The sequence below is a fragment of the Neomonachus schauinslandi genome, chromosome 11, assembly GCF_002201575.2.
Source record: "Neomonachus schauinslandi chromosome 11, ASM220157v2, whole genome shotgun sequence".
Classification (NCBI taxonomy): Eukaryota; Metazoa; Chordata; class Mammalia; order Carnivora; family Phocidae; genus Neomonachus; species Neomonachus schauinslandi.
Window position 1 is genome coordinate 95898450 of NC_058413.1, and position 20004 is coordinate 95918453.

Genomic DNA, 20004 nt, shown 5'->3' on the forward strand with positions numbered 1-20004 from the left:
TACCCCAGGGGAGAATTTCTTAAACTCAAAAGAAAGAGAGAAAAAGGGAAGGGGGAAAAAGAAAAAAAAAAAAAAAAAAGACAATAGGAAAGAAGATATATGCTTAGACCTAGGAAGGAAGAAAAGTGGAAGTTAAGGGAAATACTCTGGCATCCCTCCCTGTCACTGGTGTCTGTCAGATCCAGGCCAGGACCCTAGGCAGTAAGTTCTCCTTCTCCACTTTGTCTTGGCTGAAACAGGCTGGGAAATCTGGGGATCCCTCAGCGGAGGAAGGAGAAGGCAAACTGGGTTGAGAATCCCATTCCCTGAAGTGTCCAGTAAGACCCAGGTCCTGATACTGGGCATAAAAGAAGGGGAGGGGGTGCTGCCAATATCTCCCCACCTTTGTGATCCTTGAGGCTGCGGGTCTCCAGCGCACCAGTAGACCCTGTTTCCGACTCAACGTCATCCACAGATGGCCTCTCAGAAATGTCCGAACGTGTTGTCTCATCTGCTTCCTGGACACTGGTGGGGCTGGAGAGGGCATCGAGGGGTCCTGGGGACATGGCTGGTGGGTCTGAGGGCGGTGAGGAGGGACCTCCACTGGTTCCTGCATCATCCTGCATTGAGGCGTCCAGGGATGCCGCATAGCCCAGAGACAGTGCCAACTCGTCCTGAGCAATGGGCACCTGGCAGGAGGAACACGTTTTAATGGGCAGGAGTGACCCATCAGGGCTTTCTCCCTATCCCAGCTCCTCTCCTCAGAGCCATGTTACCTTGGAAACGCCAGAGATGATAAGAGTGCTACGCTTGGTGGGTGTCTTTTTGGCTGCCCGCCCGCTGGGCTCAGTGAGCTGACGAATCGCTGTCTCTGCTACAGGGTCCAAGCCGTTGGAAAGGTGGCTCTCCCCTGCTGGGGGGTACAGACGGTGGATAACCTGACTCCTCCCTGGCTCCTGGGTCCCACGCAAAATGGTGTTTTGACTCTGGGGCCCCCGTGCCCACCGACACTCACACTTCCCGGTCCCCCACTCACGGCTGCTGCTGTGGGAAGCACTGCTGGGACCACTGCTCTCACTCAGCACAGTTGTCGTCTTCTCGGTCACCTCCACCTTGGACGGGGAGCGGGAGGGGGAGTCTGGTGGGTGGGGGAGGGTCAGTGAGCTGGGAGATGCCTTAAAGTGGCCCCCACCCCCTATTGTCTTTACTGAGATGCAGGCTTTGGCTGACTCAGAGGGCAGAGGTGACTAAGGGACAATCACACAGGTGATTAATAAGATGCCAGGGGGGCAAAACGACACCACAGGACACCAATGGGAGTGCGGGGAAGTGCCATGGGGCCCACCCAGGGTGTGGGGAGAAGCCATGAAGATGCTGAGAGTGCCCAGAGATGGCACAAGGGTCCCCTGGGGGAAGGGGGAACCCTGTGGGACCCCCCCAGAGATGGGAGGAATGTCATGGAGGGCCCCCAGGAGTGAGAGAAGTATCACAGAGGCCACTGGTTTTGTTGGTGGATCCCAAAGGTGCTAGAAGGTTGAGGGTAGAGGGAGGGACAAGTAGGCAGTTGGGGCCGCGGAAAGGGCCGGCAGGAGACCTGTGAAAAGTCACCGGGGAACGCGGGAGGTGGAAGGGCGAGAGTCCAGCAGGAGGGCCCAGAAGACCCAGGATCCCCAGGATCGCAGCGGGAGAGGAACAGTGGGGAAGAGGAGGGATGTAAGGGGAGGCCTGAGAGACAGAGATGATGAGCAAGTTGTGGCTGGAAAACAGGAGGAGCTAGAATTAGGGCTTCCCTTGCCCTTCCCTGTCCCACACGGGTCTGCAGACAGGGGCCCCTGGCTGGGACTGGGCTCCCTTCTCTTTACCTGGTTTCCCTTCTACACGGGGCCGGGACTGGACGGTGGTGACTGTGGTCACAATGGTGCCATCAGGCATGATGGTCCGGTCTAACTCGATCTTCTTGGTGGGTGTGATGCTGGGGCGTGGAGTGGAGGGAGTGGGAGTGCCCAGGTTCCGGGGGGAGCCCTCCTCATACTGAAGCTGCCGAGGGAGAGGAAGAGCAAAGAGGTGGGCCTCAAAGACTGCCCTTCTCCAGTGTCCTCCCCTCTTCCCCCTAGGCTCAGCTTCTCACCTCTACTGCCATGGTGGCCGCTGGTCCCAGGGCTTTCCCTGGCCCAGGGGCAAGTGGGCATACTTGTCTTCGGGAGAGAGGTCTGGAAGGGGGCCCCACAGACAGTGTGATCTGGCCCAAGAGTTCAGCTGGGGAAAGGGACAGCGTTGTGAGCTGGGCCCATGACCAGGCCCCACTTAGCACCCACCCAGAGGTGCTCCTTCCTGCCCCATACTCACCGTCTCCACAGCTGTTGCTCCTCAGTACTTTGAGGCTCAGCTCCCGGCTCTGGGGGCCCAGATCCCTGTGGCCAGGAGGAGGTGGGGCAGGGAGGGGGAAGATTAGCAAACCACACCCACCCTCGAACTGACCATAGGCCAGAGGCAAAGAGAGATGTACATAAATAAAATGGAAGGAGGGCTCCAATCAGATTAACTCCTGCCCCCCAAATACTCTCTCTTCCTGGGGCACCTGGCCAGCTCAGCTGGAAGAGCACGTGACTCCTGACGTCAGGGTCATGAGTTGGAGCCCCGTGTTGGGTGTAGAGATTATTTAAATAAATAAGACTTTAAAAAATTAAACAAACAAACAAATACTCTCTCTTCCCAAGAGAATGGGATAGGGCTCTGCTCGGGATGCTGGGCATGGATCCTCCCCAGTCTTGCCCTCCTTGTCTCTCTCTCTATGTCAAACCACCCCTTTTCCTTTGCTCAAGCTGTTTCCTCTGCCAAAAACACTTTTCTGTCACACTGTTGAAATCCTATTCTTGCTGTAAGGGGTGGTTTAAACACCACCTCCTCTATGAAGCCTACTCCGATCTTTATTTCCCCATGGGAATTCATCTCCCCCACCTAAGCATGCCCACGGCACCTTGTGTAAATCTTGACTGGAGCCCTTATCCCATCTTTTTAATGTACCTCTGTCTCTGCCTGGAGCCTGCAATCAACTCAGGGGTGGGGGTGTATCTTGGTCATGTTTGTATCCTCAGGACCTGGGCCAGGGCCTGGCATACAATCAGGGTTCACATAAGAGTTTACTGAGAGTAGAGCTGATTCATGTCAGGGCTATGCTGGAAGGGTTTGATCCTCAGTCTGCCCATGAGAGCAGGGGTGGGGATGGAGGAGTCACTCCTTACAGGGCCAGGTCTTCAGTCCACTCCACCTCGGGACCAGCGCTCATGGGCTTGGTCCACTTCTGTTGCAGCGGGTTGTCGAGCTCAGCTACACAGCACAGTCCCCCAGTACCTGGGGGGGAACCAGAAATTAGGCGATGCCCAGATCAAAGATGGGAAGCCACTGAGGAATAATGAAGCCACACCCGTGGCAGAAGGGCAGGGAGCGCCTGTACGCATAGCCTTGGCAGTCCCCCAGCTGCTTCTGGCTCTCACCTTCCAACTCACTTCCCAGGTGAGACGCTCGAAGCTGCCGGAGGAATAACCGGGTAGGCCTGGAGATGGCTGGCTGTGCCTGGGGCACCGTGGGTGGCTTCTCACTGGGTACCTAAGAGCAGAAGGAGGTAAAAAGAACAGGAATCCCAACCTAGCCCACTGGGGACGTTCCGCTTACAAACTGTTTGCTTTGAGGGCCTACTTACCGGGCCTCCAGGCGCAGAGCAAGCCCTGAGGTTGACCATCATGGCCGGCTGGGTGCTGACAATGGTGTCCTCAATCAATTCTTCAATGGTGGAGAGCTCCACTTGCTCCTCACCTCTCTGCACAGCAGAGGAGAACGAAGAGGTGGGGCCCCCAGCTCTGCATTGCCTCCCTGCTCTGCCTCTTCCTCCCCACCCTGCCCCCTTACCTCCCTGGCCTGCAGCTTGGGAAGCACCGTCAGGCTGAGGTCTGGGCGATCAGTAAAGGCCCAGGACACGAGCAGGCCCTCGTCAGGGATTTCCTCCAGGCTGACTTCCAACTGCGGGGGATGGACAAAGGGGCTAGGGGGACTTGCCTCATGCCTCCAACGACTCCCTATTCCCCAGGACCCTCCCTTCCCCAATTCCGTCCCAGAGAGGAACCCAGCTGCAAGGCTGAGGCCTTGAACCGCCCCCTGCCCACCTCGGTTTCCCACATCCCCCTCCACCTGTGTTGATGGCAGTGTCAGAGTGACGTAGTAGGTCTCCATGGAGACGGCAGCGGGGGACTGCTGGGTCACAGAGACTGGGAACATCACCTCCTCAGCAGAGAGCTGGCAACGCAGCACCTGAGACCGGCGAGGCACGGAGGCAAGGAGGGTCAGGCGCGGAGGACGGGGGCTCAACCCTGCTTCGCTCTGCCGTATAAAGACCCCTCCCCGGGCGCCTGGGTGGCTCAGTTGGTTAAGCGACTGCCTTCGGCTCAGGTCATGATCCTGGAGTCCCGGGATCGAGTCCCGCATCGGGCTCCCCGCTCGGCAGGGAGTCTGCTTCTCCCTCTGACCCTCCCCCCTCTCATGTGCTCTCTCTCATTCTCTCTCTCAAATAAATAAATAAAATCTTTTAAAAAAAAAAAAAGACCCCTCCCCACTCTCTTTTCCTTGAGACTTCACTTCTTTGGGGTCACAAGCCCATAGAAGAATTAAGTAAAAGCCAAAGACTCCTCTCTCCAGAAAAATGGAGATATACACACATGTGCTACATTTCGCATGTAACTTGAATGCGACTCTCAGACCTCCCGAAGCCAGTCCTCGGACCCTGAAGGCATTCAGAGACTCCAGGTCAAGAGCCCTCAGACTAAAAGGAACTCTTGGGATCAGCCCGCCTCAGGCCCTGTAGAAGGCAGTGCCCATCAAACCCTTACCATGGTGCGGTCCGATTGGTCTATGCAGGTCACATGACTAATGCTGGCTCTGGGTGGGACTTGGGGCACCTCCTCAAAGGTGATTTGGATGGAACTCTGAGGGAGTAATGTGGACACAGGATCAGGTCTCTGGAGCTGCCCCCCACAGGGCTGGCCTGCTCAGTTGCTGGCTGGGCCCTGGCACTGCGGAAGCCTCAGCTGCAGGCTGGCTTCTGGCCCCTCCTTGGCTCAGGGCTTTAGGACAGGAAGTGTTCCCCTAGAACCACACCCCTCTGGGGCCTGCAGTTGCTAGATCACCTCAAAGATCAGATCACCTTGAGCGGAAGACCCTAGATTTCTCCTGGAATTACCAGGAGCCTCCCTCTTCTCCCCTCACCTTCCTCTTCATCCCCCAACCTACCCCCAAAGAAAGGAGTGCATAGAAAAAAGATCATAGGGGCACCTGGGTGGCTCAGCCGGTTAAATGTCTGCCTTCGGCTCAGGTCATGATCCCAGGGTCCTGGGATTGAGCCCCGCATCGGGCTCCCTGCTCCGCAGGAAGCCTGCTTCTCCCTCTCCCACTCCCCCTGCTCGTGTTCCCTCTCTCACTGTGTCTCTCTCTCTCAAATAAACAAATAAAATCTTAAAAAAAAAAAAAAAAAGATCATAAAGGTGTTGGTTGGTACATACATATTACTGGGGAGAGAGCGACATGGCTGAGCTAAGGGTAAAAGCAGCAGGGCCACTTATTCAAGACAAGAGCTGAAGAAATGAGGCTAAGGCTTCTTCCAGATAAATAGGATGCGGAGAATCAAGGGTATGACCCTATTCATATTGTTGGGGTTGAAGACTAGCTCAGCATGGCCTTGGGGAACCTTCCCAGAGGGACTGGGAAGAAAAGCAAGCTCAGAGGGCTCAAGGGTCCAGAGGCCTCGCTAATTCCTCAAGGCAGATAGCAGGGTGGTATTAGGCAGCAGAAAGCTGCTTAGCTTAGGTCTTGAAAGAGCTTCCTAATTCTTACACAGCAGTGAAAACAGCCTACTGAAGCCCCATCCAGAGAGCAGGATGGGAAGAAGAATTGGGGAGGGCGCACAAATTGAGCTGGCAGCCCTTCCTTGGGTCTTGGGATGGGAGGAAATAAATTCACAGGGCTCGTGTGCCTGGCAAACCAGGGAATACCAACTTCTCTGCTCCTGTCATTGGCTTGTTTGAAGGCCAGGCCCAGGGAGATGGGGAGATGGATGCTTGGAACCCCAATCTCCCCACCCCTTGCAAGGGAGGCCAATGTCCAGCTGAGTCAGCTGTCCCAAGGAGTTGCTCCTGACCTAGGGACAAGGTACAGGAAGAACTGGGTGGAGGGATGAGTTCAAGGTGTAGACTAACAGATGCCATCTGGCTTTCTGCTGGCTAGCTGGACAGAGGAGACTGAGCAACTTCTTGTGTGGCCACTTCTGCTTCCAGGCATCTGGGGAGCTAATAAAGTCCTAGTGGGAGCTAGAGCTGGAGAACCCTCTGGGCAGGGGGCTGATAGGCAGTGAGGGCGAAGAGAGATCACTGGGCCAGGATGGTAGAGGGCCCCATGACAAGGAGGCCTCTACCTCCCACCCCACCTCAGTCTTATGACCACGCTTCCTGCCCTACTTCCTGGGAGACCAGATGCCCATGGTGCAATGGGAGGAAGTAGGCTGGGCTGGTTTGTGACTGACCCTCAAGGGGCAGCTCCAGGCTCACCTACTGAGAAGGGCATGGACTATTCATCTGCTCTCCACCTTAACAACTTTTCCACAATATATCTGCTGCAGGTCAGCAAAAAGAAGGATGTGTTAGTCTGTATCAGTGAAATTACTAAGGGCTTGGGGGTGGTGGTGGTAATTCAGGCTCCTTGGGAATCTATCTGCCTGGTCAAACCAGGTATACGGGGCATGAAATGTTAACTGGGTGTGGTGGCATGAGGACCAGGCAAATTCCTTCTGCAGGTGCACCTGTTTCCCTTCTATCCCCGTTCCTCCAACACAACCAGCACCCAGGCTACACGGAAGTGCCCTCAGGCCCAGGGATTAGCGTTGCTATGAGAACAGCAACTTGTGCTTGGGTTTGGAACCAGAGAATACCTCCACCACAGAATAGAGAATTTGGGACACAGCTAGATTTCTACAACCTCCAGCCCCACCTGCACCCTTTTCTCTAATCCCGGAGGAGAAGAGAAGCCATAGCCATAGGGTTCTCCAGTTGATCCCCACCCCCACCCGGCCCTCCAGGCATAAGGAAAGGTTGAGTGAGGGGACCACTTAGGTGTTCCTGTCCAACTCACCCCGTCCCTGCAGGCCTGCTCGTTCAGCGCTCGCACCCAAGCCCGTTGCCAGTTCTCTCGGAAAGACTTGAAGGCGAAGAGCGACGCCAGGAGGCCCCGGACGCCTGGCTCCTCGGGGGCACCGGCCCGAGTCGGCCGCAGCCGCAGCAGCGAGCGCCACACGCCCAGCTCCCGCGGGGAGCCCGCGGGCTCGGCAGCTAAGGCGGGTCCCGGCCCCCGGCCCCCGCGGGCCCGCGCCTGCCACAAGCCCCGGGCATACTGTAGCAGCCAGCCAAACACCGTGAGCAGCGAGGCGGCGAAGAGGATCAGCAGGGCCGCCCAGCCCACGTCCTGCTGCCCCCAGCCCGGATCCATGCTCCGCGCGGGCTCCGGTCCGGGCCCCGGCTCGGGCTCAGCCGCTGCCCCGGGGGAGCATGGCCCGGGCTGGCCGCGGGGCGGGGGCGGGCTCCCCCGGGGCTGGGCGCGCGGGCTTGGGGGCTCTGCGGGGCTGGGTGTCCGGAACTAGCGGGTGCCACAGATCGATGAGAGGAGTCCTCGGGGGTCGCGACGCCGGGGTCCCTCTCTGCGCGGTCCGGTTCCCTCCTTGGTTAGTCCGGCAGTCTGACCTGGGTTAGTCTCCGGCCAGCGCCCGACTCCTCCCACGGCGCGGGCCCTACCGGACCCGGGCGGGGACTTGTCTGCAGAGACGTGGGGGCTCGCGGACCGGCACCGGCTCCGGAAGGGCTGCGTGCGCAAAGCTGACACTGACAACACGGCCGGCGCCCCGCCCCCACCCGCCCTTAAAGGAGCCGCACCCGCGTTGGGCGGAGCTTGGCGAGCCCGGGGCTCCAGGAGCTTAGAGGAGGGCGGGAGGACGACACAGAGGGGAGGAGGTTCCGGGGTTGAAAATAGGCGGGATCTTTGACCACCCCGCCCCAAACTGAAAGTGGGATACACCCCTTCCCCTGAGCTCACAGCCGAGGGTAACTTCAATCACTTGAGATACCGCCTCTGATTTCCCCTGCGCAGCTTAGATTTCTATAGTTTGGACGCATGTGGGGTTAAGAAGGACCCGAACCCCGTGGATAGCGTCGCCCCCTTCTCCCAACACCCCCAGGCTCAGCACCTTCTTTGGTTCCCATTTCTTGGCCTAAGCTAGGCCCTGGGTGAGTAGGTGCAGAGCATCCCTCCTAGACAGAAGTGCCTGACAGAGGTCCAGGAGACACCGACCGGAAAGAACCTGAACCTGGTATAGTCTGAGAATAGAACATGGAATATTAAGCCCCGTCCACCACCACCACCCCCCTTCCACTAGGAGCTAGGATTCAGGAACACCCTATTAACCTTCTTGCTCCTGTGGGTTTGTTCTGGAGATATTTCCCAAGCCTGGGGCTGCTTCTGTTTTTAAAAATAATGTATTTCCATAGTAACAGCTCCTGCCTATGGAGCACGTGTAGAAGAGGCGGTAATGAGAAGGGAGCTGGCAGTGTAGCAGTGGGCTATCAATAGATTCAGCCAAATTATGTGATGCCATCCAAATATGTGATATCCCAACAAGCACACACAAAATGATGCTATAGGTACACTCTGGCCTCAGGATCCATCCCTTTTCCTAGATTTGAGGGAGTAGATACCATCTCTATAGGACAGGGGCTTGTCATTTTCTTCTGAAGGGAGGGGAGGGAACTCTTGCATCAGGATTCAAAGGAACCCCCATTCCCCAAGAGACCCTTCTTCTCCAGCTACATATGGCAAAGTGTTCAGCACCCAGACAGGTAACAGGGAAGGTATTAGTCTCTCTCCCAATCCAGTCAGTAGTCCAAGGAATGAGTACCTGGGAATAAACAATGTCTTCTAAAGTGTGGGGCTGCAGAGCTAGGCAGGATATGGCAGGTCAGCAACAGAGTGCCTGAACCAGAGGAGGCGGTGGGGTAGCCTGGGATGCTAAGAATTCACTGTAAGGAATGATGAGGAGATGGTTGGTGATGGACTAGCCTTGCTATAGCCCTGCCCAAGCATCATCACTGGACGCCAAAAATCATGGAAGATTCCTAGCATTTTTTTTTTTTAGTTTATTAATTTTTTTTTTTTTTTTAGTAATCTGTACACTCAACGAGCACGAGCAGGGGATGGAGAAGGAGGAGGGGGACAGGGAGGGAGTCCGCTGAGTAGGGAGCCCAACATGGGGCTTGACCCTAGGACCCCAAGATCATGACCTGAGCGGAAGTCAGACGTTTAACTGACCAAGCCACCCAGGCGCCCTGATAGGGTTCCCACTCTTAAGCAGCTTCCTGGTGAGTGGGACAAGCAAACATAAACAACCAGCTAGACTGTAAGACAGAATGACATGAGTGCTAGAGATCTAAGGAACAAGTGGAAGGACGAGTAGTAGGACTAACATGGGAGACTCGTGTGAGACTGAACTGTGAAGCTCAAACTCATAACCCCGAGATCAAGTGTCGTATGCTCTTCCGACTGAGCCAGCCAGGCGCCCCTAGAATGTGGGTTTTTAATCATAAGGGGAGGAAAAGATATGCAATGAAGGGATGAAAGAATTCAGGGCCAGACCCCAGGAGGAAACTGTCATTGGGCAAAGCGACTCGAGCTACAGAAGCAGATTATGTAAGAAGTTGCCTGGGTGCAAAGTTACACTATGCAGACTCTCCTCCCCAGGAACCCTTCTTCAGGAACCCTCCAACCTCCCAGGGATCTCAGCTCTCTGAGTTCTCGGATTTATTTCCTCAACTCCTCCACTAAGCACTCGGTCCTGGGCAGCCAGACACTGCTTCACAGTTCAGTCTCACACGAGTCTCCCATGTTAGTCCTACTACTCGTCCTTCCACTTGTTCCTTAGATCTCTAGCACTCATGTCATTCTGTCTTACAGTCTAGCTGGTTGTTTATGTTTGCTTGTCCCACTCACCAGGAAGCTGCTTAAGAGTGGGAACCCTATCAGGGCGCCTGGGTGGCTTGGTCAGTTAAACGTCTGACTTCCGCTCAGGTCATGATCTTGGGGTCCTAGGGTCAAGCCCCATGTTGGGCTCCCTACTCAACGGGCTCCCTCCCTGTCCCCCTCCCCCTTCTCCACACCCTGCTCGTTGTGCTCTCTCTCTCTCTCTCTCTCAGGCACCTGGGTGGCTCAGTTCGTTGGGTGTCTGCCTTTGGCTCAGGTCGTGGTCCCAGGACCTTGGGATCTAGCCCACATTGGGCTCCCTGCTCAGTGGGGAGCCTGCTTCTCCCTCTCCCTCTGCCTGCCGCTCCCCCTGCTTGTGCTCACGTGTGCTCTCTCTCTCTCTTAAATAAATAAAATCTTTTTAAAAAAATATATAAAATCCTTAAAAAAATAAGAGTGGGGACCCTCTCAGGGGCGCCTGGGTGGCCCAGTCTAAGTCTTGGTTTTGGCTCAGGTAATGATCTCAGGGTTGGGGGATTGAACCCCCTGCAGGCTCTATGCTCAGCGTGGAGTCTGCTTGGGATTCTCTCTCTCCCTCTGCCCCTCCCCCCAGAATAAAATAAATAAATAAAATATTTTAATAAAAGAGTGGGGACCCCGTCACACTCATCTGTCTTTCCTCATATTCAACCAAGGTGCTTTAATATGCTAAAGCAGACTTTCTGAGGGGAAAAAGTGCATTTATATCACGTTGTCCCCACAGTACTTAAAAATTTCCCACACACATAGTAGGGATTAGTAAATTCTTATAATTTTAAGAAGTCTAACAAGATATTCCATTATGCATGCCAACACCAAGAATTTCTATATTGTTTGCATCTTTTGAAACCTCATGTTATTTCAATGGAATGGGAGATCTTGGGGCATGCTTTCAGCTAACAACTTTTTTTTTTTAAGATTTTACTTATTTATTTGGGGCACCTGGGTGGCTCAGTCAGTGAAGCATCTGCCTTTGACTCAGGTCATGATCCCAGGGTCCTGGGATGGAGCCTCGCGGCAGGCGGGCCGGGCTCCCTGCTCAGCAGGGAGCTTGCTTCTCCCTCTCCCTCTGTCCCTTCCCCTGCTTGTGCTCTCTCTCCCTCTCTCTCAAATAAATAAATAGAATCTTTAAAAAAAAAAGATTTTATTTATTTGACAGAGAGAGAGGGAACACAAGCGGGGGAGGGGGGAAGCAGCCCCCCCCCCCGCTGAGCATGGAGCTTGATATGGGGCTTGATCCCAGGACCCCGGGACCATGACTCCAGCCAAAGGCAGACTCTTAACGACTGAGCTACCCATGTACCCCTCAGCTAACAACTTTTTTTTTTAAGATTTCATTTATTTATTTGACAGAGAGATAGAGAGAGAGCACAGATAGAGTGGCAGGCAGAGGGAGAGGGAGAAGCAGGTCCTCCGCTGAGCAGTAAGCCCGATGTGGGGCTCGATCCCAGGGCCCTGGGATCATGACCTGAGCTGAAGGCAGACGCTTAACCGACTGAGCCACTCAGGCGCCCCATAACTTTTGATACACTGATAGGGGAGAGGCAGGAAGAAAAAGAAAAAGTAACTCAACTGCCTGGAAAGAGACACAGATAGGGTCCTGCAAGTGTCATTGCCCCAGACTATCCAAAGCTGTCTCATGGACTTCTTAGGCACTGTAAAACATTTTGGGGACAGGCTTTGACAGGCAATCCAACTTAACATTAGATTGGCTTGCTCACTGGGAGGCACTCAGGGCCTCCTAGTAGGAGACACGCATCTCAGATGTTGTCAACTCAGCGCAAGAAACCAGCAGAAGCCACTGACAACTCATCTGATCTGTGAGTTCTAGGACCAGCTTTAGCATTCAGGCAAATGCTTTGAATTTTTACCAGGAAAGGCACAAAATTTCAAGTGTGGCCAAGTCCTGTGTTTGTTTCTCCTAATTAGTCTGATCATCACCTGGGCATTTACCATCATGGGAACAAAAATATTGTAATGCCAGTACCCCAGTAATCATGTTCTGATGGTAACGTGTATATTGGATGAGGAATCCCTAGTGTCTTGTCTTTGAACAAGTCCCCTCCCAACCCTGTTCCAGTGGGGGTTGCACGGGGGGTGGGGGGTGGCTAATGATCTCTGGAGAAGAGTCAGAGGTTCCCAATGACAGGTTGGGAAGGAAAATAAAGAAGGAAATAGATACACTGCCCTCCAACCTCCAGGGAGTCTCAGCCTGCTCCTGATCAACAAGATAACTGAATGTTGCCTCCTCTGAGGCTCCCACAAGCTCCTCCTTTCCACCTGCTCCTGGAGTCTCACTTCCCCTACTTGGGAGGCCCTTCCACTCTTGCCACCTACTGAAATCTTTGGAGATGCTACTCACCTCCCCTGATCACAACTAATTGCTCTTTCCATGTGCTCCTATTGCCATTTGTCCCTCTTTAAGACCCAGACTTACTGTGTGGGATGATACCTTGTATACAGATATCTCTGTGTCAGCCCCATGGGCTTACCCTGTGGGGTAGAAAACACTTGCCTCTAGAGAGTTTCCAGTCTAAGAGGCACAAATGCATGTACGCATGGGTGCGCGCAACACCCCCCCCCCCCCGCCACAGAAAAACAATACCAGTGGGATAATAAGTACTGAAAATCTGGTGGAATACTACCAAGTGTGTTACTGGGATTACTTTATATATATTAAGTATATTTCATACATATGCGGGTTTTGTTGCTAATTAGAGGTGCCTCCAAGTAGAAGGGACATTTCACACCTAGTTTTGAGAGACAGGAGAGACCATCTTTGGCCTAAAAAGACTCAACCTGACCCTGACTCCTGGAGCACGCCATTTTTGAGAGTGGACAAAGTGAGGAGATACTTGAGTTGTCTCCGTAGTCCCTGGTGGTGGTTTCCTCTCTGTGGAACGTAAATCATTTTCCACGGAAAGCCGGCTGGTGAATGAAAGGGAATGAAGCTGGTGAACTGTTACTTGCAAGGCCACAGGTGCCAAGCCAAAGGCACGATAACCTAGAGGAAGAAGCCTGACTGCGAGTTTCTCAGGCCCACAGGAAGCCACGTGTGGGGCTGAGTCTCCTGCTTCCTTAGCTCTTTCCAGCGGTTTGGGAGCTTGGCACAATGGAGGACCAAGGAAAGTCAAGTCCCGCGTTAAATCCAAGACCGGAGGGCACTCCGGGCCCCTTCAGTGGTGAAGTGCGCCGCTGGGTTGCCCGGCAACTACTGCTACTGCGGGGGCAGAAGGCGGTGGGATGATGAAGGCCAAGTACCTGAATCAAGGACAAGAAAAACATGGAGTGGGAGGAGTGGGAGGGGCTTTTCAAGTGCCTAGGCTTTAGAATTTACGGCAGCTTCCGAACTGTAGCTGCGTTCCCGGGAACTAAGCTGCGTTTATCTTGACTTCCGACTACGTTGGCAACAGGTTTTCTTCCCGCCGCGGGAGCGGCTCCTCATCCTCGTCCCTCCTGCCCTCCCCGTTGCCTCCAGGAGCCATCTTCCCGGCTCCAGAGCCTCCCCCGAGGAAACGCGGGTACTGGCCCTTTAAACGTGACCTGCTGCGGCCCGCGGACCTAACACTGACGTGGAACCCAGAGTAAGCGACGTCAGACACGTGGGACAAGGAGGTGTTCATCTTGGAACCGGGCAAGGCGTTTTTCCGCTTTGGGCTTTACATCTTTAATACGGCGTTAGGAAAGTATCCGCTTTTGTTTGTCTGTCTTTAATTGTTTTGCCACTACCGTCGTGGTGAAAACTCTCAAATAAAGGACGCATTTTAAAGGAACATTTGTGTCCCCCGCGCTACGTGCCTGTATTAAAAATGGCCGCCGCCGCCTTCCACGACGCTGGTTGCTCTGCGAACAAGATCCGGGAGGAAACAGTGGGCATGCAAGTGCCGTGGGGGCACCGCCGAGGTTGCGCTATAGAGGCTCGCGGGAGTCCCGAGGGCGGCTCAAGTCAGAGTTGTTGGGCTTCGCTCAGGCTGTTGGGGGAAGACCCAGCCTGTGGGGAGCGGCCACTCCTCCCTGCTGGGGGCTCAGGGCTTCTGCCCAGCTTGTCCGTTAGCTGAGGAGGCGGCCGAGCGGGGCCCCTGGCTGGTCATCATGTGGGCCTTCCCGGAGTTGCCAGTGCCGCTGCTGGTGAATTTGATCGGCTCGCTGCTGGGATTTGTGGCCACGGTCACCCTCATCCCCGCCTTCCGTGGCCACTTCATCGCCGCGCACCTCTGTGGCCAGGACCTCAACAAAACCGGCCGGCAGCAAATGTGAGCGGTGGCACCCGGGTCCCGGGCGGGAGGCAAGGGCAGAGGAAGGGGCCGGCAGGGCAAGGCGGGAACTGGGGTGCCTGACCCCGCGGAGAAGGAGTCCTAACTCCGCAGACAGCTCCGGGCTCTGGGAGATGAAGGGCAGCACTGGCTAACATTGGGAAGGGATGTTGTGGTTGAGGGGACCCTCAGGTGCATCGGGGACTCCAGCACTGGTGCCCTTCCCCACCCCCCCTTTCCCCATTCGATGGCTGTAGTGCCTGCTCTAATGAGTGACCACGCCCCCTTTCCTCTCCCTCCGCCCCCTCCCTTTGCTGCTGGGCCACAGCCCAGAGTCCCAGGGAGTGATCAGCGGTGCTGTTTTCCTTATCATCCTCTTCTGCTTCATCCCTTTCCCTTTCCTGAACTGCTTTATGGAGGAGCGGTGTAAAGCCTTCCCGCACCATGAAGTAAGTGGGTGAGTGGGGGAGGTTGCTTGTGGCTGGGGTCTGGGAGCTACCTGAGAAAGTTGGGGTTGTTTGGGTGGAGGGGCTGAGGATCCAGGGAAAAGACAGGTATTTTTGAAAGGTGAAGTGGGCGTAGGCTTGAGCTGTGACCTGCCCGAGCCTCCCCCAGTTTGTGGCCCTGATAGGTGCGCTCCTTGCCATCTGCTGCATGATTTTCCTGGGCTTTGCGGACGATGTACTGAATCTGCGCTGGCGCCATAAGCTGCTGCTGCCTACAGCTGCCTCATTACCTCTTCTCATGGTCTATTTCACCAACTTTGGCAACACGACCATTGTGGTGCCCAAGCCTTTCCGGCCGATTCTTGGCCTCCATCTGGACTTGGGTGAGTAGCCCTGCCACCGCCGCCCCTGTGGCCCCTACTTCAGGGCACCCTTACCCTGGGAGATATCTAGCAGAGCATCATTCCTGGTGCTCCAGATTCTCCTCCAAGTGTCCCTGACTTGTCCCTGTGTCTTCTCAGATCCTTTCTGTTGGTCCTTCGTCTGATCCTCTGTCCCCACCACTTTTCTCAGCAGAATATCCTTAAGTCCTCATTTCAATGGTACACACTTTTTACGGTCTTCTTCCCCCAGGGATCCTGTACTATGTCTACATGGGGCTGCTGGCAGTGTTCTGTACCAATGCTATCAATATCCTAGCAGGAATTAATGGCCTAGAGGCTGGCCAGTCACTAGTCATTGCTGCTTCCATCATCGTCTTCAATCTGGTGGAGCTGGAAGGTAGGTGGGATTAGGAGGAGGGAGAGAAGAGAAGTCTGAGTGTTAAGGAAGTTGCCTGATACCTGGCTTTGGGAAGTTTGGGGGGGGGAAAAAAGCGATATATTAAGATTTATTAAATGTAAGAAAGAAAAATAGCAGCCCTGTCATTTTTACCTGGATTGGCACTAATAGGTAGGCCATGGTCTTCTATGGAACGTAAACAATTTCACAGAACTTCCAAGTCAGACAGGGTCACTCTATGACCACGATAGTAAAACCAACTCAGGTAGAACGGCATTTTGTGCATCCCTCAAAAATGACTAAGGTCTCCCTCTTCTGGCTAATGTGAGCAATTGCTGCTTCCTTCTGATAACTCAGTTCCTCCTACTTTTTAGACAAAACTAAGATGCTCAGTCATAGAATTACTTTGACTGACTGCACCCAGTCTAGGGCAAAACTCCACCTCCTTGCTTTCTCCCCAAAATTACTTAAAACGAATCCTATAACACATCCTCCTAATACCCCCTTACTAAGGCATCCCATGGTTGCCTATAATGTGTGGTCTCCAGTGTCTCCCTTGTTACAAGTCAGTAAACCCAGCTTTGACTGCTTGTGTGTTTCTGGTGGTCTTTGGCTGATAAGCACTGATATCAGTGTTTATTAAAACTAACCACTTTAGTGAGCATTATCTCATTTGAACTTTGTAACATGTGGCAGGGGTTCTCGTGAACCGTATTTTGTAGTTGAGGAAACTGAGGGCTAGAGAATTTAAATGTGTCATGATTGAGGTCACACAGGAAGTAAGTCTGGTATTCACACCTAGGTCTGACTGATCTAAACCAAATTGAAGACAGTAACTCATTTAGGAAGGCTTCGTGAATGAGGTGGAATATTAGGAATTGCCTGGGTGACACAAAAAGGGTGGTGAGTTCTTGAATGTGACTTGGAAGAGGTGGAGAGTACAGCTTGGGACAGAACTTAGAGACAAAAATAGAACCCAGGTATGCAGGGGAAGCACCTATCAACTTTTCCTTCTTTCTTTTTCCCTTGCTTCCAAAGGTGATTATCGGGATGATCATGTCTTTTCCCTCTACTTCATGATACCCTTTTTTTTCACCACCTTGGGATTGCTCTACCATAACTGGTAAGTGGGCCTGTGGCTAGGGGGATAACTATGTGATCATAGAATGAGTATGGTCCTGGTCATGACCCAACTCCTGGAGAGGCTAAACCTATGCACACCTATGTTGAGTGTTTTCTGGGTCTCTAGTTGGTAATATTCTTCAATTGCTTTCAGCCCAGTCGCAGTTAGGGACAAGTGCTGTGGAGCCCCCAGGAAGAGATGAATGCAGGGCCTTGGGTCCTGGACAGTTGCTGGAAGAGCCAGAGTCTCCTCTGGGCCAGAACTAGAGTCAGGGCTAGCCCAGGGCCCAGGAAGTGTAATGTGAGAGAAAAGATGGATAGTGCCTCCTGCCACTGGCTCAGATCCTCTCCCCCACACAGGTACCCGTCACGGGTGTTTGTGGGAGATACCTTCTGTTACTTTGCTGGCATGACCTTTGCCGTGGTGGGCATCTTGGGACACTTCAGCAAGACCATGCTACTCTTCTTCATGCCCCAGGTGTTCAACTTCCTCTACTCACTGCCTCAGCTCCTGCATATCATACCCTGCCCTCGCCACCGTATTCCCAGGTAGCCACTTTTGGGGCTTGAAAGGGACATCGTAGCTTTTTCACTTGGGATGCATAAAGCCAGCCTTATACATCTGCTGTGCAAAGGGAGTGGGCCCAAAGAAGGGCTCTTTCTACATGGTTAGCCCTTAGAAATTACAGAGCACATTCACCTACATAATCTAATCAGCTCTGATCACACAGTAGTAAGCAGAGCCAGAAATAGATCTTAGGTTGTTTGATGCCATGTTCAGTGCTCTTTCTATTAATTGACCGCAGTGAGGAGAGTTCTTGGAGTAGTGGCCCCGTCACATAAAGCTCTCTTCCCCCTGCAGACTCAATACCAAGACAGGCAAACTGGAGATGAGCTATTCCAAGTTCAAGACCAAGAACCTCTCTTTGTTGGGCACCTTTATTCTAAAGGTAACAGGGTAACAAGGAGGTAAGGCTCTAGGCCGTCATCGGGAATTCAGGGACCGGGGATCCTGGGCCTGCATCAGATCCAAGGGGAGTTTGGAAGCACGAAGCAGATCCCCACTGTTGAAGCAGAGTTGAAGTTCTCTCCACCTCTGGCCCCTCCAGGTAGCAGACAGTCTCCAGCTAGTGACGGTGCGCCAGAGCGAGCATGAGGATGGTGCCTTCACGGAGTGTAACAACATGACCCTCATCAACTTGCTCCTTAAGGTCGTCGGGCCCATGCATGAGAGAAACCTGACTCTGCTCCTGCTGCTGCTCCAGGTGTGGTCGGGGAAGGGCTCTACATACAGCTCCCTGTCTGCCTTTCTCCATGATTCTGACTCTAGTGTGTTTCTCCTCACAGATCCTTGGCAGTGCAGTCACCTTCTCCATTCGGTACCAGCTTGTCCGGCTCTTCTACGATGTCTGAGTCCCCCGGTCCTTGCCCTTTACTGCACAGTCTGCAGGGTTCCTGACTCAGGCCGACCTCTTTCCTGACCAGGAATGCCTCCTGGCCCAGGCCTCTCCCACCTCTTATTCTCCCCCAGATTTTGTACTTAGTGATTCCATTCCGCTGTGATTATCGACACCCTGGGCCTGTCTTGCCCTCTACTGACTGTTGATTGGACTTTGCCACTTCAACTTGCCACTCTCCCTCTCCGTCCCGTCTCGTCTTTGCAGCCTCCTGAGGTGGGATACTGCCACTTTTATGCAGTTATCCACGACTCGGACTCTCGAGGAATATGTTGGGCCTGGGGATAGAGCCCTTGCTGGGGATAGGGACACAGGCTCGAAAATCACTTGATATTTGACTATAAATTAAGTATTCTGATTAGTAAGAGCAGACTGGGGGGCCAGGTGCTCCCAGTGGTGACAATAAAGTGTTGTCTTTTTCTTATTGTTGTTCCTGTAGGTATATCTCCTATATGGGCATCTTAGGGTAGATTTGGGAGGGTTGGTGGAGGCACCTCCTCCAAGAGGTCCTTTTTCTTTCAGTACAGCAGGCTCCTTGTAGCAAGGGAACAGAAAGAACTGCGACCAGACAGAACATGTTGAATAAACACTGAAATCCTCATACTTCGGTGGCAGGGAGGGCCATAAGATTGGAGTTACCTTTGTCTGGTGTGGGACAGAATTGGGGGGGGGAACAGGGGGAGGGGATCCCATTTCTTCCCCTTTTCACTTTCCCTTTGCAGGATGGGAGGAGGGAGAAAGGCGAAGAGAGGGACCAGACCTGGAAGGGGAGGCAGTGGCGTTGACCCCTTTCCTTTAAAAATCCTAGGCCCTCACAGATTTCCCAGAGGCTCCAGAGGTGGCTCAGACTCCACCCTCTTTGTCTTCCGGTTCTGGTCTCCAGCTGTAGCATTTAAATCTGGCGCCCTTCACCTGGATTGGCTACCTCAGGGAGTGGTGGGCTGGCTGCGTGCTACCGCTCCTCCTCGCCTTTTTCCCCGGGCAAAAGGTTTTCAAATCGGACCAATCGGCGGGCGCGCTCCCTCAGCCGCGGCGCGTCACGCAGGGGTTAACTGCAACCAACCGGAGGCGGGTATTCGAGAAAAGAGCCAATCAGGAGGGCGCGGAGGTGTGCCCTGGGGGCTTATAAGGGCGGCCCCTGGGCGCGCGCGGCAGCAGTTGGACTGCGGCGGGCAGCTCTCTGTTGGCCCCTTTTGAGGCGTCCCTCTTCACCGCTCTGCTACCTCGCGCAGCATGTCGGGCCGCGGCAAGACCGGCGGCAAGGCCCGCGCCAAGGCCAAATCACGCTCGTCGCGCGCCGGCCTCCAGTTCCCAGTGGGCCGCGTGCACCGGCTGCTGCGGAAGGGCCACTACGCCGAGCGGGTCGGCGCCGGCGCGCCCGTGTACCTGGCGGCGGTGCTCGAGTACCTCACCGCGGAGATCCTGGAGCTGGCGGGCAACGCGGCCCGCGACAACAAGAAGACGCGGATCATCCCCCGCCACCTGCAGCTGGCCATCCGCAACGACGAGGAGCTCAACAAGCTGCTGGGCGGCGTGACGATCGCCCAGGGAGGCGTCCTGCCCAACATCCAGGCCGTGCTGCTGCCCAAGAAGACCAGCGCCACCGTGGGGCCGAAGGCGCCCGCGGGCGGCAAGAAGGCCACCCAGGCCTCTCAGGAGTACTGAGGGGCGCCCGCGCCGCAGCCGGCCCACCATGCCACCACAAAGGCCCTTTTAAGGGCCACCACCGCCCTCACGGAAAGAGCTGAGCCACGTCGGGCTCGGGGCGGGCGGCCGCGGCGCTCGGCTGCCCCCTCCCGCGTCGTCGTCGCCGCCGCCCCTCCCCCGCGCGGGCTCGCCGGCCCTCGCTCCCGCTGCCGCTGCCGCCCGGCCGGGGGGCGGCCCCGC

The 20004-nt window shown here is 54.6% G+C and overlaps 3 protein-coding genes across 5 annotated transcripts in view; 2 read left to right on the forward strand and 1 right to left on the reverse strand.

Moving 5' to 3' along the window:
* Nucleotides 1-7559, reverse strand: part of C2CD2L (C2CD2 like) — a 9500-nt gene extending 1941 nt beyond the window's left edge. Inside the window, exons 1-13 of one of the 3 annotated variants that reach the window (XM_021696367.1) lie at nt 7150-7559; nt 4860-4955; nt 4165-4284; nt 3886-3996; nt 3680-3796; nt 3474-3585; nt 3222-3330; nt 2326-2390; nt 2108-2235; nt 1842-2016; nt 1016-1117; nt 756-889; nt 383-668 (exon numbers count right to left, since the gene is read on the reverse strand). In XM_021696367.1, coding sequence (XP_021552042.1) covers nt 383-668; nt 756-889; nt 1016-1117; nt 1842-2016; nt 2108-2235; nt 2326-2390; nt 3222-3330; nt 3474-3585; nt 3680-3796; nt 3886-3996; nt 4165-4284; nt 4860-4955; nt 7150-7503 — 1909 coding nt within the window. In that variant the 5' untranslated portion in view covers nt 7504-7559. Of the gene's footprint in view, nt 1-382; nt 669-755; nt 893-1015; nt 1118-1841; nt 2017-2107; nt 2236-2325; nt 2391-3221; nt 3331-3473; nt 3586-3679; nt 3797-3885; nt 3997-4164; nt 4285-4859; nt 4956-7149 lie in introns of all 3 variants that reach the window. The other 2 variants (XM_044919339.1, XM_044919340.1) reach the window with 2 other exon arrangements.
* Nucleotides 7560-13901: 6342 nt separating this feature from the next.
* Nucleotides 13902-18568, forward strand: DPAGT1 (dolichyl-phosphate N-acetylglucosaminephosphotransferase 1). Its single transcript, XM_021696356.1, has 9 exons — nt 13902-14312; nt 14641-14761; nt 14928-15141; nt 15392-15538; nt 16577-16661; nt 17021-17209; nt 17523-17610; nt 17770-17925; nt 18008-18568. Exons 1-9 carry the CDS (start codon nt 14152-14154, stop codon nt 18071-18073), a joined length of 1227 nt encoding a protein of 408 aa, XP_021552031.1. The 5' UTR covers nt 13902-14151; the 3' UTR covers nt 18074-18568.
* A 718-nt stretch (nt 18569-19286) lies between these two features.
* Nucleotides 19287-19966, forward strand: LOC110586373 (histone H2AX). The gene has a single exon (XM_021696585.2). It carries the CDS (start codon nt 19351-19353, stop codon nt 19780-19782), a length of 432 nt encoding a protein of 143 aa, XP_021552260.1. The 5' UTR covers nt 19287-19350; the 3' UTR covers nt 19783-19966.
* The last annotated feature ends 38 nt before the right edge of the window (nt 19967-20004 follow it).

Bases quoted from the DNA above. Each gene is read 5' to 3' on its own strand.
- DPAGT1 (XM_021696356.1), top strand. From the start codon at position 14,152: ATGTGGGCCTTCCCGGAGTTGCCAGTGCCGCTGCTGGTGAATTTGATC. The intron at 14,762-14,927 runs GTAAGTGGGTGA...AGCCTCCCCCAG, and splicing joins AAGCCTTCCCGCACCATGAA to TTTGTGGCCCTGATAGGTGC. The intron at 16,662-17,020 runs GTAAGTGGGCCT...TCCCCCACACAG, and splicing joins GGATTGCTCTACCATAACTG to GTACCCGTCACGGGTGTTTG.
- LOC110586373 (XM_021696585.2), top strand. From the start codon at position 19,351: ATGTCGGGCCGCGGCAAGACCGGCGGCAAGGCCCGCGCCAAGGCCAAA.